At 51.3% G+C, this 17,100-nt stretch overlaps 2 protein-coding genes across 4 annotated transcripts in view; one reads left to right on the top strand and one right to left on the bottom strand.

Moving 5' to 3' along the window:
• Positions 1–41: 41 nt before the first annotated feature.
• ATG9B (autophagy related 9B) lies at positions 42–8,651 on the bottom strand. Its single transcript, XM_003792085.3, has 14 exons — positions 8,056–8,651; positions 7,907–7,950; positions 7,668–7,732; positions 7,253–7,414; positions 6,017–6,158; positions 3,844–4,598; positions 3,504–3,657; positions 3,122–3,301; positions 2,300–2,536; positions 2,047–2,180; positions 1,462–1,558; positions 1,156–1,282; positions 928–1,069; positions 42–763 (listed from the first exon to the last, which is right to left on the bottom strand). The coding sequence occupies exons 1-13, from the start codon at positions 8,597–8,599 to the stop codon at positions 942–944; spliced, it is 2,769 nt and encodes a 922-aa protein (XP_003792133.1). The 5' UTR covers positions 8,600–8,651; the 3' UTR covers positions 42–763; positions 928–941.
• Positions 8,652–11,792: 3,141 nt separating this feature from the next.
• The window catches only part of ABCB8 (ATP binding cassette subfamily B member 8), a 20,116-nt gene continuing 14,808 nt past the window's right edge, over positions 11,793–17,100 (top strand). For 2 of the 3 annotated variants that reach the window (XM_003792053.3, XM_003792052.3), the window contains exon 1: positions 11,793–12,047. In XM_003792053.3, the coding sequence (XP_003792101.1) occupies positions 11,904–12,047 (144 nt within the window). In that variant the 5' untranslated portion in view covers positions 11,793–11,903. Of the gene's footprint in view, positions 12,606–17,100 lie in introns of all 3 variants that reach the window. The other variant, XM_023514421.1, reaches the window with a different exon arrangement.

Raw genomic sequence — 17,100 nt, 5'->3', positions numbered from 1 at the left:
GTTTGGCGGGTCCGGGCTGGATTCGAACCCACCACCTTAGGTGTATGTGGCTGGCGCCTTAGCCACTTGAGCCACAGGCGCTGAGCCTGACAAGGAGTCTTACACACTCCACTTGACTAAAAACATGGTTCCAGCCAGACCTGGGCAGTTGTCCTGTGCAGTTAGTTTCCTTGCTCTTCATCACTGAGAAGGAGGTGCTGGCCCTCAGCTGCCAGCAGTGGGGGATGCTGGGAAGCCACGTTACTGGCAGAGATGCAACACAGCCATGAACAGTCTTTACGGCTTATGTTGTACAGGAACAGGAGCTGCACCCCCCTTGGACATCACAGTGCTAAAGTCCACAGTTGCCAGCCCCTTCTAGTTTTTCCACTCATAAGAGCCATGGGAACCTGAGAGAGGCCAGTGGAGAAGCCACTGGCTTTCAGATCTTGGCTTCATTGTTTCCCTTACACATGGGGGCTCCCTCCTTGGCCCATGCCCCCTACCTGAGTATACATCTTCTTCCCAGGAAGATGCTCCAGAACAGCTAGTTGGGGTGTGTCTACCCCCCCTCCTTTGTGGGAACCATCTCTAAGACTTGTTTCCAGATGCCACTGGAAACCCTCCAACCCTTTCTCTATTCTCTGAGACAAGTTCTTCATTGACCCCTAGGTCCTGCCCAGCTAAAGTATCTTGGGCCTGTTGTATGTAGGGGGCCTCTAAAGATGGCTTGGCATGTCTTTCCACTCCACCCTGTCCAGTCTGCTGTGGGAAGCCAGGAAACCTGAGGAAGGAGAAGGCTTTTGGCAAGCAGTCCAGGGCTCTGAGCTCCAAAGATAACCACCCCCTGCCGGGTGAATTCCCACTGTTCCATCCCTCCAAGTCTGACTCCAAACCAACCTCCTACTCAATCCTTTCTGCCTCCCTGCATAAGCATGCAATACTGACCCTGAAGAGTCTTCTCAGACAGTGCTAGAGGCCTGGACAGGTTCCTTCTGGGTGTCTGTAGTCTCCTGAAACCTTCTAGGGAACAGATTCTGAGTCCTCTGGGCTCCCCACTGCTGTCTGGGGCTGGAGGCAGGACTGGAGCCTAGTGACAAAAGCCATCAACTGGGCAGTGCCATGATGCCCAGTGTCCACCCAGGATCTACCCTCTGCATACCCTACTCTCCTCACCATCACTTGACCAAGATGGCTTCTCCTCATCAGGAGAGGGTGGCTGTGAGGGGCTAGACCAGGGCCTGGACAGAGAGGTGGCTGAAGCTGCCCCCCACAGCTCCTGCTGCTGCTGCTGATGATGAAGCTGCATGGAAATGAGAGGAATGAGGGGCTCCTCTCTTCCTGAGGACAAGCCAAGCCCTTGATTGGGTGCAGAGGGCCTCAAAATCACCTCCTGCAGCTCCGGTTAGGTACCTGCAACCTCTGTTTGGTTCACCTGCTTCCTCTCCACCTTTCTCCTGTCCACACCCGCCCTCCACTCACCTGGTGCAAGTAGATGGCATGGAGACTCATCTCAGCAGAAGCAAGCTCTGGGAGCTGGGCCAGCTTCTGACCCCCAGTGCCTCCTGGGGATGTACAGCTGGAATACAGGTACAGTAAATCAGAATACACCCCTACCTTGGCTCAGTGCCTGTAGCTCAAGCAGCTAGGGTGCCAGCCACATACACTGGAACTGGCAGGTTCAAATCCAGCCCAGACCCACCAAACAACAATGACAACTACAACCAAAAAACAAAAAAGCCAGTCATTGTGGCAGGTGCCCGTAGTCCCAGCTATTTGGGAGGCTGAGGCAAGAAATCGCCTAAGCTCAGGAGTTTGAGGTTGCTGTGAGCTGTGATGCCACGGCACTCTACCCAGGGCAATAGTGTGAGACTCTGTCTCAAAAAAAAAAAAAAAAAAAACAAAATCTCAAAAAAAAAAAAAAAAAAAAAGAATATACCCTCCCACCTGCTCCCACCCCATAGAGCAAGCCAGGCTGGATTTCCCCTTCTGGACCCCTTTGAGCATCCTATTTCCCTCATAGAAAATTAACCACCCCCATTCCCCTGCATCTCCCCTGCATCTCACCTGGGGTCCTGGGCAATGCGGGAAATGGAGGCAAGGAGGCTGGCTGTGGCAGCAGCTGGACAGGGGGATGTGGGGCTCAAGTCCCTCTGGGGCAGGAGGGGATGCCCCAAGAGGTTAGCCAGGAAGGCCTCTGGCTGGGAGCAAGACAGGAGGGAAAGATGAAGAGGATACTACCAATAGCGAGGCTGTAGGGGCAGGGAAAAGGGAGGCCTGGGATGGGGAGATCAGAGGGTAGGTGAGGTTTAGGACTCACCAGAGGTGAGGTGCAACTGCTGAGTACCCCTGGGGTGGGGGGACTTCGAGTTGAAGTGGCACCCCAGGCAGCTGCATCTTGTTGTACCCGGCCCCGGAGGTGCCCAAGGAACTTAGAGCTGTGCCCTGGGGGGCGCCATAGTGGATGTGCCAGGGAGAACCGCATCAAAGAGAGTTCAGTCTTCCCATTCTCTGCACGCTGAGACAGTGAGGCCTCTGTCTGTCCAGCTGATAGCCACTGTAAGCAACCAGGGTCTCTCAGATACTACAGAAACTAAGTCTTATGGAGGGAAGTAGGTGGGAAAGGAGACACTGCCCCATTTTCCACGTGAAGGAAATGAAGGCCACAAGGGAGATCTGGTCACCATCACCCAAAAGTACAGCAGCAGAGCAGGACCTGGGTCTAGACCCAGCTCAGGGATGTGGCCTGACCTCAATGCTTTGCCTACCTGTGCAGACCAGGTCCCCAGGATGGGCCTGACAGCTTTAGTCCAGAAGCCCATCCTTATGCAGCCCCACCCACTGGCCACTCTTCTCAGCCCCTCCAGATCTTTGCTCCCATCTGCTGATGCACCTATGTGCCAGCAACTCTGTTAAGGGTCCAATGGACATCATCTCTTGTCATCCTCACAAGCCTGAGCCTTGGCTACTACTGTTGTCTTCATTTGACAGATGAGGACACCAGTGTGCAGGGAAATGAAGTTGCTTGCTCAGGGTCCTAGGTGGCAAGTGATGGAACTGGAGTTGGAACCCAGGTCAGCTTTGGGTAAGAGAAGCAAATTCCTATCGAACACGACCCCACTAGGCCAGGGAAGGGTCTAACCTGAGGGTGGCCATGGCGCTTCACATCCATAAGGGCAAAGGAACAGATGTCCCCAACCCCGGCCACATCCACAGTGAAATGATGGAAGAAGTCAATGATCTCCAGGGCACGAGGGCGGAACCAGAAAAGCAGAAACAGCGGGGTGAGGAGGGGAGACAGAAGCTCCTCCAGCAGGGAAACCTGAGAAGTAGGGGGAAGCTAAACAAGCGTTGCTGAGGAGCCACGCGAGTGATCAAGACCAAGAAGCCCCAGGGACACTCGCCAGGGAGAGAAGTCTCCCACGTAGTCACTCCCTAAGTTCCGGCATAGCCCTTTTGTCCGATGCCCTCTCCCGGACAGAGCACTGGACTGCACCGCCGCCCCCACAGCCCGCGACCCTCACCGCCCGGTACTGCAACAGCTGCGCCATCTGCTGGTAGGCGCTGGCCCTGCCTCCAGGGCCGGGCTCTTCTGGGAGGTAGTGCATGTGGGCCAGGGCGGCCTGCAGCAAGAGCTGCGGGGAACGACCTTGGCACTGCTCCTCGGGAATGAAAGATCTGGAAAGCGAGGAGGGGAAAGGGATGGGAAGAAGGGACTTGAAGTTAGGAGGACATGCAGTGGTTTGCACAGCTGGGGGTTGCCGACATAGGAGGGGTAAGAATTTGCCACCCAGAAGATGGGCTCACATAGCCCCATCTCAGAGAAAGAGGCACACCACCACCCAAAGGCATCCGCCGTCGCACCTGGCCACGGTGGCCGTGACCCCAAGCGCGGTCATGGCAGTGAGCACGTGCTCCACGGCGAGCACGTCCTCGTCATAGACGGTGAGAACTAGCAGGGTGGCAAAGAGCGCGCCGGCGAAGAAGACCAGCTGGCGGGCTAGCAGCGCGCGCAAGGGCGCGGGGGGCGCGGCAGCACGCAGAAAGGCAGCGGCCGGACGATAGGCTCGGGCCAGGCGCGCGCGTAGCTCGTGCGGCAGCTCGTTGAAGTGGCGCAACTGCAGGCGCGCCAGGCGGGACCAGCGGCGCACCCCGAGCGCGTCCGGCTCGCGCCGCAGCAGCTCCACGTGGCTGTAGAAAGCGTGCAGCACCTGCCAGGCCAGCACCAGCGGGCTCAACGCCAAGTTCACGGCGGCCAGCAGCAGCACTGTGCGCCCCCAGCGCGCGGCCAGGGCGCCCCGCTGGTCGCTGCGTTTGTAGGCGTCGGGCAGCTCCCAGCCCCCGCGGAAGAGAGAGAAAGGACCGCGGAAAAACAGCAGGTCGACGTTGAGGGCCAGGCCGCGGCTGAAGAAGGCAGCACTGCCTCCCCAGGGCAATGGGCAGCGGGCCGGCAGCAGGCCCTTGTTGGCCAGAGCCACCTGGTAGTTGGTGTAGCGCAGGATCCGGTGGTGCACGTCCAGCTCTGTCAGTGGCCGCGGCTGCACGCACAGCCCACCGCTCCGCTGCAGCACCAGGAGGCGGGACTGCACCTCTGCCCACGGCACCAAGCTGAGGTCCTCCTAAGGAGTGGGGATCTGCTGAGTGCCACCCCATTGCTCTCCAGAGTGATGCCTGAGCCACACCCCAAAATGGACTGCCCGGAAACCACCTCAAATTAACCATGACCAAGCTACGTTCTCCCTCACCTCCTCCCCACCTCTGCTTTCTGTCATCCCCTACGCCTGTCCCTAACAAGGACACATCCTACTTCCTTTCATCCTTTTCTGAATTGCTTTGTTCCTCATCATCCCTGCCATTCACCAGACCATTAGTCATGTGCTTGCTGGGGACACTTCATTAGTAAACTCTCCAGGTATTGGACCTGGCTTCTTTGCTCTAATGAGAAAGTTTGCCTGATTTCCCCTCAATTGTACACAAAGAAGACAGAATGGCTGGCAGGTCCTAGGAGGATGACTCCTTCCAGTTTGCAGTATTCCCTCCAACTCTGGGCCAGAACCTCCCCACCTTCTGCCTGGGCATAATTTGAGCCCTCCCAGCCCCACCCTACTCCAGGACATCTAGCACTCTGTCACCAGATTAGCCTTCCTGAGACCCTGGCAGTGCTCATGTCTGGTGACAGTGTGCTGTTAGAGCTCATTTGGGGGTCTTAAAACCTTATCTTAGCCCATTTTCACCCGGCTTCCCCAGTCCCTCCAGCCTCTGCAGTTCATCCTTGTGAACTCTGCAGTTCATTTCTCCCCTTCCCCTGGGAGGAATGGGAAAGGAGGGAGGAGAAGGATCAGCAGTCTCCAGCAGAAAGGTGGTCACACTCACTCCCTCATCTCTGCTTCATGGGCTTCCTGATGCCCCCCCCCCCCACTCTGTGCCTGGTGCTCTCCTACTCATGGGCCTTTTAGACCTCTCCCTTGCTATGCAGGAGGAAGCAAAGGAAGGGTGCTGCAGAAGGCAGCCTTTGAGCTGTCTCTTAGAGAACTTAGGTACAAAGCAAGAATAGGCAGAGGCAAGATGGGGAGGAAAGGGCAGAGTGTGACCAGAGAACAGTGACAAGGCAATGCAGTGGCTTACTGGAGTACTGGGGAGGGGGATCGCCTGATGGGGGACTTGAAGGCTCCGTTTTAAGCTAATAGGTCCATCTCCTTACCACAGCCTACACAAATTTTCCCTACCTTCCTTCCCTGGCCCACTGTGTCTTGGAATGCCCTACCTTTCTTTCCTATCCTCCCAAGCCCAGTCCAAATTCTTCCTGCTCTAGAAAGCCAGATGACTGCCCTCCCTCTAAATACTTCTTGTTTGTTAGCTCAAACATGTGACTCTAAGTCATCTCATATGAGCCATCTAAATAAACTAGGCTCCACTAGGGCAGGTGTAAGACCTTCTTCTCTCTGCCCTCTTCCCAGTAGTCCTTTGCATCTGCATAGCCCCACTCCTCTGCCCACCCTATGATGGCACCCTTCACGGACATTCTGGCCCAGCTCACCGGTGGGATGTGCAGGGCCTCCCTGTAAAACACCTGGATGTCCCAGTAGCTGAAGAGGTTGCAGACTGAGCGAAGCAGCTGGACCAGCCAGAAGGCCACAGCCAGGACCAGGAGAAAGACCAGCATGGGGCTGGAGTGGATCCTGTGTGGGGTTGAGGACAGGTAGTGGGGGGAAAAGATGAGGGCCTGAGAGAGAAACCAGAGGAAGGGAAAACAGCCATGGCGAGAAGATTCAGCCAGACCAGCAGTTCTCCCTGCAGGATCTAGGGAGGTGGCCCCTACACCGTGCCTGCAAAGCCAAAACTTTTTTTCTGTTTTTGTGTTTATTTTAGAGACAAGGTCTCACTCTGTCATACAGGCTGCAGTGCAGTGGCCCAATCATAAGTCTCTGCAGCCTCAAACTCCTGGGCTTAAGCGATCTTCCCACCTCAACCTTCCAAATAATTGAGACTACAGGCACCAGTGCCCCCATGCCTGTCTAAGAAACTTTTCTCAGATGCTTTCTGCTGTTTTCAATCTCATTCTCTCATGGGCATGAGGTGGAACTTTCCAGAGGTTATAAGACTTGTGAAGACATCACCTCACCATTAGCAGATAGCTAATGGAACGTGTGCTTGGGCAGTCTTAGATTTTAAAATTGTTTTTAGGCTAGGCCCAGTGGCTCATACCTATACTCCTAGCATTCTGGGAGACCAAGGCAGGTAGATTGCTTGAGCTCAGGAGTTCAAGGCCAGCCTGAGAAAGAGCAAGACCTATCTCTACTAAAATTAGAAAAACTAGCCAGGCATTATAGAGGTGCCTGTAGTCCTAGCTACTTGGAAGGCTGAGGCAAAAGAAACTCTTAAACCCAAGAGTTTGAGATTTCTGTGAGCTGTGATGCCATGGTACTCTACCAAGGGCAACAGAATGAGACTGTCTCAAATATATATAAATAAATAAAATTGTTTCTGCTTTAATTTCAAATTAGATATGATAGTCATGGATAGACATGACTCCCATAAATAAAACCTCTTTGGGGTTCTTAATTTTAAGTGCATTAAAAGTATACATCATAAACTTTAAATTAAATACAATTAAAGCATACTAAGTGTATTTTTGGTCTGGAGACCAAAAACTTTGAGAACTGCTGGTTTAGACCAAGGATAAGGGAGGCTCCTTTCTGCTCCTCTCCCCTCTTCAGGAGCCCCCTCTTCATGAGCTCCACCCTCCCCCGGGTCCCACCAGGCTGTCACTCACCTCTCAGCACACTGAGCTGAGGGTAGGATGGCATCCAACAAGGTCACTTTGTTGTGGAATGGCCCAGGTCTGGTATGGTTATTTGGTTGGTTGGCAAAGAGAACATTGTAATCCACACAGCGAAGGAGGAAGGTTGTGAAGATGACAATGAAAATGAATTGTCTGGGGGGAGGAAATGGGATTTAACATCCAGTCCTGAGAATCTCCAGGCCTTTCACAGGGTTCAGAGGGTACAAGGATGCAGAGGTGATTGGACCTGAGACCCAAGTGGGTCTGCCCAAGCCCCTATACCAGCCAGTCATCCTTCATCCAACCCCACCAAGACCCTTGCTTGGGAAAGGGTAGGATGAAAGCAGTAGGCACTCAAAGGTGCCAGAAGCAGCAAGCTGATAGGAAGGGCCACAAAGCAGTTCACCCCAACTGGAAGATGTCCTCCAGCAGGATACAGGTGAAGCCATTCCGCTGGTGGTAGCTATAGATGTGGCCATGTGTCAAAGAATAAGCCTGAGGCACATGGGCCTTTCCTGAGGTCTCTTCCCCTCATCCCCAACAAGTCCTCCCACCCATGACATCTTCAGAGTCTCTTGGCCAAGAATGCTGTTAGCTCTGAGGGACCTTCACATGCCATCTCTGCAGGCTTAGCACAAAGGATATCTTGGTGAAGAAGCTGTCCAAGTTCTGGATGTGATGCCAGGAGCCTGGGCACAGGGAGGGGGGGCCTTGGCACACTCACCTGACTGATCAGGTCTCCACACCCTCAACCCCTGCCAGAAGCTCACCCCTGACATGGCCCTCACACTTACCCCGGAGGCCTTCAGGAATGTGAAGCAGGGGCTGCTGCTCCTCCCCATGGAGGGGTGAGTCTTGGGACCCCTCAGGGTCACAGTCCTCTAGCCGCTCATAATCCTGTTCAGGGATCAGAGGGCCTATGCGAAGCCCAGGAGCATCCTGGGGGCATCGGCGTGAGGGAAGGGAAGTCACCGAAGCCAGGGGTGGGGTGGTGTGGGATCCCCAAGAGGGGGAAGCAGAGGCAGGTGCCATTGTGGGCTGTGCCTGTGTGGGGGTATCTGGGGCAGGGAGGGCATAGTGGCGAGGCTGAGAAGCCCCTGTCTCCTGCAGCACCAAGCAGGGGGGGGCCATGGGAGGAGGGAAAGAGGAGGAGGAGGAGCTTCTTGTACTAGTGGCAGGGGATAGAGAATAGATGGAGATCCTCCCTCCCCCAGGTCCCCGATGAGGAGGAGGAGGAGGCAGAGGTGGTATGGGGAGGAGGGGCACAGGTCTTGGCCCCAGGTCTCCCCACTGCCTCAGCCGCCCCTGGCTCCCCCCCCAGCCCATTCGGCTCACCATCCTGCTGCAGCGTCTCCAGAAAGGGTAGAAGGATGGGAGCTGTTGTTGTTCCCACAGACATCTGTAGAACTGAGCAGGGACTTCAACAAGATCAGTGACAACAACAGCATACGATGACTCAGTCAGGGCAGGCCTCAGGCATCCCAGCCCTCAGTCACCTGTCTGATCACTCACACCCCTTCCAGGGCAACCTGGGGCCAAACCACTCAGGGTACAGACTCCATGCCTGGGAGGGTCATTGGTTTAAGAGGCAGGAACTGAAGAGGAGACACCTGTGTCAAACTGGATGGAAGATAAAGAGCAGCCATCACAGTAACACAAGCAAATGCAGAAACCTGTGAAAAGATGGGAGATGCTCAGGGCTGGGATGCTAAATCCCATTTCCTAAAATCTCGACCCTCTTCCCATCACACACCCATACAATAAATGTTGTAAGACCAAAAGAGAAAAGAAAAAGTTTTTTTGGTCTAAGGGTGCTAAAGAAGGAACTAGGGAAGCCTGTCTGACCTGGCAGTCAGGTTGAAGGAAGCTGAGGAGAGGAGGAAGTAAAGACAGAAAGGGCAGTTATCTTGGATTCCAGAAGTAGTTAAGGGGGATTTAAAGTAGAAAAGTGGGGTTCTCTGGAAGTTCCATTATGTTTACTTCCTTATACTCTTGAATGCTGACACCCTTTCCAAGTCCTGATCCAGGTTCTGAGACCCCCTGAGAAGCATCAGGGCTCAGCAGGCAGAGAAGGGCAGCTTGTGGCCAAGGATTTGGAAGGATAATATGGGTACCCAAGGAGTCAAGTGAGTTGAGCTCTGTGGTGTTGCCTCAACAATGAGAAGGAGGCCCAGGCAGCTGGTCTGATGGCTTGCCCAACGCCATTCTTGAGGCCCTGACTCACCAGGTTTCTTCCTGAACCCCATTCCTGAGATGCTGACTCAGCCACCAGGTGTCAGGGCCTCAAGGGCTTAGGCCCAAAGGCTGATGTGGAGGCCAGTATCCATGGAAGAAATACCACACTTTCTGGTTGTTCAATGAAGGAATGTGGAGGCAATCATGGAAATACCCATAAAACTTGAGTCCAGTGTGCCTGTTTTTTTCTTTCTGTGCCTCTTTTTTGGGCGGAAAACAGTAGTAGCATAACTTTATCCCTGAGCAGGAGGCAGAGCTATGAAAACAAGACCCAGCCCTTCTGGAGGTGGCAAAATAGAATCTCACATTGCAGAGGAGCCAGATATTCCCATAACCTTACTAAGACATCTGTCAAAATATATTATGTGGGCTTGGCGCCTGTGGCTCAAGCGGCTAGGGCACCAGCCACATACACCTAAGGTGGCGGGTTCGAATCCCCAGCCCAGGCCTGCCAAACAACAATGACGGCTGCAACCAAAAAATGGCCAGGCGTTGTGGCGGGCACCTGTGGTCCCAGCTGCTTGGGGGGCAGAGGCAGGAGACTCACTTGGGCCCAGGAGTTGGAGGTTGCTGTGAGCATGATGCCATGGCACTCTACCCAGGGGGATAGCTTGAGGCTCCATCTCAAAAAAAATATATACATATATATATTATGTGGTGTCTGGGCTCAGTGGATCACACCTGTAATATCAGCATTTTGGGAGCCCCAAGGCAGGAGAATCACTTGAGGCCAAGAATTTGACACCAGCATGGACAACCTAGCAAGACCATGTCTCTGCAAATAAAAAATTATCTGGGTATAGTGGAATATGCCTGTAGTCCTAGTTACTCAGGAGGCTGAGAGGGGAGGATCACTTGAGCTCAGGAGTTCGAGATTGCCGTAAGCTATGATCAAACCACTGCATTCCAGTCTGGACAACAGAGCAAGACCCAATCTCTGGGAAAAATTCTTTTAGAAAGGTGGGGTCGGCTCGGTGCCTGTGGCTCAAGCAGCTAAGGCGCCAGCCACATACACCTAAGGTGGCGGGTTCGAATCCCCAGCCCAGGCCTGCCAAACAACAATGATGGCTGCAACCAAAAAATGGCCAGGCGTTTTGGCGGGCGCCTGTAGTCCCAGCTACTTGGGAGGCCGAGGCAGGAGACTCGCTTGAGCCCAGGAGTTGGAGGTTGCTGTGAGCGTGATGCCATGGCACTCTACCCAGGGGGATAGCTTGAGGCTCCGTCTCAAAAAAAAAAAAGAAAGGTGGGGTCATGTGGGGTTTTGCCTTGTCTCTGCCCCCTCTTAAACAGTATCACTCACTCAATATCATAGATATTCCGCGTTAGCACCCCTAGGTCTATATTCACATTAGGACCCCTTCCCAGCCCAACCTCAAACTAATCCTGACACATTTTCCTACCCAGTTCCACGTGGATTCATCCACTGACAGTCTCACTGCCACCACCCCCCAACTCAAGACAATTTATTATAAAGGGCACTTTTCCCTGCCAAGCATTTGGAGAAGACAGATGAATGACACAGAGCTACTACCCAACAAGACATTACAGCCCAGTGGGGAGGCAGATATGCAAACAAATAATTACACAGGAAAAATAACAAAGGTGCAAGCTGTTCTGACAGGGTGAGGAAGGCATCCGCTGGGGGAGAGAGATTTGAGATGCGCTTCGATAAACTCCAGGACCTTCACACTGATCATACTCAATAGTTGACGCACGGGGCAAGAGTATCAGAATCCTGGGATTCCCCCCCCCCCCCGCCAATTACACATGACAGCCAGCTGTGTCCTGGAGTTCTGACACGCCTAAGAAGTACAGGGTGGGTAGCAAGTCATATGTACGTGTTTTGTTTTTATAACAGATGGGGTATCGCCTTGTCACCCAGGCTGGAGTGTAGTGGCGCGGGCATAGCTCCCTGCGGCCCGAACTCCTGACTTCAAGCCATCCCCCCTGCCCCCTTTGCCTCTTGAGTAGCGAGGACTACAGGCAAATATCACCGCGCTGGGCCCTACATGTGCTTTCGAAAAATTCCCTGTAGATTTTTCTTCATATCCACTAAAGTCAGTGCTCTACACTCCCTAGAGACCAGAGGACTTCCCTTGTCCGCTGGGATACCCTCAGGAAAATGGCCCGCGGCTAGAGGCTGATGCGTTACCATGGATACCTCCAGGCTGAGCGGACTGACTGTGCACACTACCAAGCCATCACCCGAGACCTGGAGAAAGGCCGTGCCGTTTTCCGCTCGGCCACGCCCAGAGCTGGGGTGAGCAATTTCGGAAGGAGGAGCGCTTACAACGTTCTCTCCAATCACAGCTTGCAACGAGATTGATGCATCTTTCCACCAATCATCGCCAAGGCGCGAGGCGGTTGTCGGGACGTGGGCCGGAGCCAAGATGGAGCCCATGGTGGGATGAGAGTGAAATTCCCATTGCCGGCTGCTCCTGTTTTCCGGCCCCAGCATGTTGGTGCACTTATTTCGGGTCGGGATTCGGGGTGGCTTGGTCCCAGGCAGACCACTGCTGCCCTTCCACTTCCAGACATTCTCGGCCGCCAGGTAAAAAGAGACAAACTTAGAGCGCGGGCCATTGACCGGCTGGCAAGTCAGTGCCGAGCCCGTCGGGAGATGGAGTCCCTGCGCTCGCACGAGGCCTGCTGGGAGTTGTAGGCTAGATGGGCCCGGGGTGGAGTGTCACTCCCTGGAGCATTGGCCTCAATTATTAATAGCTATCGGTGCGGCCCCTGCAGTAGGCTTTGTGTGTGTATATCTGTGTGTTGGCGGGACGTATGGGGCTCTCGGGTCAGTGACTATGTTGAGTCTGCGTTCCGCATCAGCGGGCGCCATTCCCGACTTCTGTCGTCTTGAAATTGACCTGGAGATTTGAAAAAAAGGGTCAAGGAACATTTAATACTGGTTAATACTGGTTGTGCTCCACACGATTCAAACTGAACCCAACAAAAATGGGTCCTAGAACTGGAGACATTCAGCAGCGATAAAGAGTCAGTCTACTAACTCGAACATGTTTGTTCTTGGCAAAACACTGTCCATACACTGGGAGAGGGAGAGGAGAGAGAGCGTGCCAGCAAACAAGAGCCATGAAACTACAGCTGGAAGGTAAATGCTGTAGGAGAAGGGACTGATTTTCTTCCTGACGGCCAAACAGTCGCAAGATTCCCAAAGGGCAGGTAGATGAGGAGTTATATGTCATAAGCCCATCTGATTGATAGAGGACAAGCGCTGGGGCCCAATGGAGCTGGAAGTACTGGTGCTGGGAAGTATTCCATCAGTTCTTCGTAGTGACTAAGCTCTTCTTAGGATTTTTAGTTTAGAAAAGATGAGAGAAGCTGGAAAGTGGCCAGGGTAAATTATTGGAAGTTTTGAAAGCAGACCTTAAGACAGAGTAAGAATGTTGATATTATTTAAACCAGGGGGAAACCTAATGAAGGATATCAAGTAATATTCAAGTATATATGTGTTTATTAGTTAGTGTTTTTCAATAGATCATAAAATGAAGCTAATGGATCAGGGCCATTTAAAGGTAAATGGTCTTAGTGCCATGCATCACAGCTGTAATCTCAGCACTTTATAGGCCAAAGCAGGAGGATCACTGGAGCCCAGGAGTTTGAGACCAGTGTATGCAACATAGCAAGACTTCAGCTGTACAAAAAAGAAAAAAGTTCACTGGGCATGATGGTGTACACCTTTAGCCCCACCTACTCTGGAGGCTGAAGTGAGAGGATCACTTGAGCCCAGGAATTTAAAGCTACAGTGAGCTATAGTTGTACCTACGCAACACAGCCAGACCTGATCTCTTTGAAAAATAATAATAAGGGGCGGTGCCTGTGGCTCAGTGAGTAGGACGCGGGTTCCATATACCGAGGGTGGTGGGTTCCAACCTGGCCCCAGCCAAACTGCAACAAAAAAAATAGCCGGGTGTTGTGGCAGGCACCCAAGCAGTCCCAGCTACTCGGGAGGCTGAGGCAGGAGAATAGCCTAAGCCCAAGCGCTGGAGGTTGCTGTGAGCTGTGAGCCATGGCACTCTACCAGGAGCGACAAAGTGAGACTCTGTCTCTTAATAATAATAATAATAATAAATAAGGTGGGCTCAGCGCCTGTGGCTCAAGTGGCTGGGGCACCAGCCACATACACCTGAGGTGGTGGGTTCGAGTCCAGCCTGACCCACCAAGACAACAATGACGGCTGCAACAACAACAACAAAAAATAGCCAGGCGTTGTGGCAGGGCACCTGTGGTCCCGGCTACTTGGGAGGCTGAGGCAGGAGACTCACTTGAGCCCAGAAGTTGCTGTGAGCTGTGATGCCACGGCACTCTACCCAGGGGGATAGCTTGAGGCTCTGTCTCAAAAAATATAATAATAAAATAAATAAATAAATAAGGTGAATGTAATAAAAAAATTGGAATATATTTTTTTTCTAGATTTCCAACAGAATATTTATTAAAATACTATGTACAAATTATCAGGGATGCGTGACCAAGTTCCCCTAATAAATCATTAAACCTGAATATTTTCAATATTTTCTCTATATAAAGTAATGTGTTTAATGCATTGACAGATGTGTGATAATTTGGATTGATGAAGAAAATAAGCTAAAATTGGCAAAGGACAATTATAAATCTGAGGTAAATTTTAATATTCATTTCCTCCTCAGAACCCTCACTGGAAAGCAGTGCTCACTTTTTGTTACATCTACAGGTTTTTGTTTTTGTTTTTGTTTTTTTGAGACAGAGCCTCAAGCTGTCACCCTGGGTAGAGTGCAGCGGCATCACAGCTCACAGCAACCTCCAACGCCTGGGCTCAAGGAATTGTCCTGCCTCTGCCTCCCAAGTAGCTGAGACTACAGGCACCTGCCATAACGCCTGGATATTTTTTTGGTTGCAGCCATCATTGTTGTTTGGTGGGCCTGGGCTGGATTCCAACCCGCCAGCTCAGGTGTATGTGGCTGGTGCCTTAGCTGGTTGAGCCACAGGCACCAAGCCACATCTACAGGTTTTGACTATCAGTTTTTCACAAACAAGGTTGCATTTATATTGTGTGCCTGGAAGTGATGCAATTCTGTATCATAAACAGATATAGAATATCACTATTTCTTCCTCCTCGTACATTATTTTTCATAGGAAAATTTCTGAAATATAAATTAACTTTTTTCATATTATGTTTATATTAAAATAAAAATTGATCTATCATGCATTTACTGCAAAATTTGATGATTCAGGAAAAAATGTATAGGAATTTTTTTTTTTTTTTTTTTGAGACAGAGCCTCAAGCTATCCCTCTGGGTAGGCGCCGTGGCTTCACAGCTCACAGCAACCTCCAACTCCTGGGCTCACGCGAGTCTCCTGCCTCAGCCTCCCAAGTAGCTGGGACCACAGGCACCTGCCACAACGCATGGCTATTTTTTGGTTGCAGCCATCATTGTTGTTTGGCAGGTCTGGGCTGGATTCGAACCGCCACCTTAGGTGTATGTGGCTGGTGCCTTAAGCCACTTGAGCCACAGGTGCTGAGCCAGGAATTTAAAGAAATATTCGTAGTGACAGATCAGCCCAAGATTCTAAATTCTAGGGCTTGAATTTACTCTCTTTTCCCATTAGAAAAATATCAATAAAAATATCTAAGATGAACAGCTTTAGAATCCTAATCAGATTCAGATGATTGATCTACCCAAATGAAGTGGAATACATTTTTTTAACTAGGGAAAATAACTGTTTTGTGAAGCATTTCAACTTTGTGTGACATATACGTATATGTTCATCATCTTTGATTGCAACATAAAATGCATTTCCTTATTGTTTGCCACAGTAAGTACAAATGTTTGCAGCAGTAGTTAGGTCAGATTGTTCTGTGTCTCTAATGAGGGCATACAGTGCTCAACAAATGTGAACATTTGCTGAATATCTTTTATGTGCCAGAGCTCTGCTAAGTACTAAGGATGTGAGATATAGCTTCCTGCACTTTGGGAACATATAGTCTAATGCGAAAATTGAACAACTACCCAGGGCAGAAGGAGAGTGAGCATCAGTATCTAAATGTTAGGTTAGATATAAGAACACAGTGAAAAACAAGACATGGCCGGGCACAGTGGCTCACACCTGTAACCTAGCACTCTAGGAGGCCAAGGCAGGTGGATTGTCTGAGCTCACAAGTTCAAAACCAGCCTGAGCAAGAGTGAGACCCTATCTCTAAAAATAGCCGGGCATTGTGGGAGGCATCTGTAGTCCCAGCTACTCAGGTGTCTGAGGCAAGAGGATTGCTTGAACCCAAGAATTTGAGGTTGCTATGAGCTGTGACACCACAGCACTCCACCAAGGGCAACAAAGTGAGACTCTGTCTCAAAAGAAAAAGACAGGGCAGTGCCTGTGACTCAGTGAGTAGGACACCAGCCCCATATACCAAGGGTGCCAGGTTTGATCCAGCCCCCGCCAAACTGCAACAAAAAATAGTTGGGCATTGTGGCAGGTGCCTATAGTCCCAGCTACTCGGGAGGCTGAGGCAAGAGAATCACCTAAGCCCAAGAGCTGGAGGTTGCTATGAGCTGTGACAGCATCGCCCTCTACCAATGGTGACAAAGTAAGACTCTATCTCTAAAAAAAAAAAAAAAAGGAAAGACATAAAAAGTAGGCAGGTAGAATGAGTGGGGGAGACATCACTCAGGTAACAAGAAGCACAGGCCTTTTTGAAAGCAAGGGGAGAATGAGATGAAGTCTATAGGTAGCAGGATCTGGGATATGAAAGATTGTGACGTTAAGGGAAAAAGCTCCTACTATTCTTTTTTTTAAAAAACTTTCCGTGTCACTAATTTCATCTCATATGGATCTTTTGAGCATCAGGTTCTCTTGGTCGAATGATTTTTTGCTTCTAGTGGACCTCCCCCCGGTCAGTCTTGTCCTCTTCAGGCCTACTCCCTTCTACTACTCTGCTAGGATTTTTTTTTTTTTAAGAGACAGGATCTTGTTCTGTCACCCAGGCTGGAGTACATGGTCTTAGCTCATTGTAACCTGAAATCCCTAGGCTCAGGAGATCTTCCTGCCTCAGTCTCCCAAGTAGCTGGGAGTATAGGCATGCACCACCATGACTGGCTGATTTTTTTGTAGAGATAGGGTCACACCATATTGCTCAGGCTGGTGTTGAACTTGTGAGCTCAAGTGATCCTTCCACCTAGGCCTGAGGTGCTGGGATTACAAGATACCCTTGCTCCTACCCCACCTTACCCTTCTTCCCCACCCTTCCTGCTAACCCCCCCCCCATTATCTTTAAAATGCAAATCTGATTATGTCATACCCCAGCCTAAAAACTTCTAAGTCCAAGTGCTTTATCAGGACTGTAATGACAGCCCTTTCCCCAAGGTTCCTGTCACGTCTCCCTTGTTGTATGCCAAGGTTCAGCCATACTATTCCTGAAACTTCTTACTGTAGACACTTACTGTAGTCTCTGTATCGAGTGCCCCATCTCCACCCCTGGGCCTCCTGGAAGGCCTTTGCTGATTCTCTAGGAGACAACAGAGCTGCTTCAGCTGTCCTGTTCACCTCCATCCTCCCTGTACCTCGGAGCAGAGATCTTGTGCACAGTAGCAAAATGTCTTTTTTTTTTTTTT

Source organism: Otolemur garnettii, unplaced genomic scaffold, assembly GCF_000181295.1.
Source record: "Otolemur garnettii isolate 467f Iridium unplaced genomic scaffold, OtoGar3 scaffold00053, whole genome shotgun sequence".
NCBI classification, from domain to species: Eukaryota; Metazoa; Chordata; class Mammalia; order Primates; family Galagidae; genus Otolemur; species Otolemur garnettii.
This window is presented reverse-complemented; position numbering and strand designations above follow the sequence as displayed.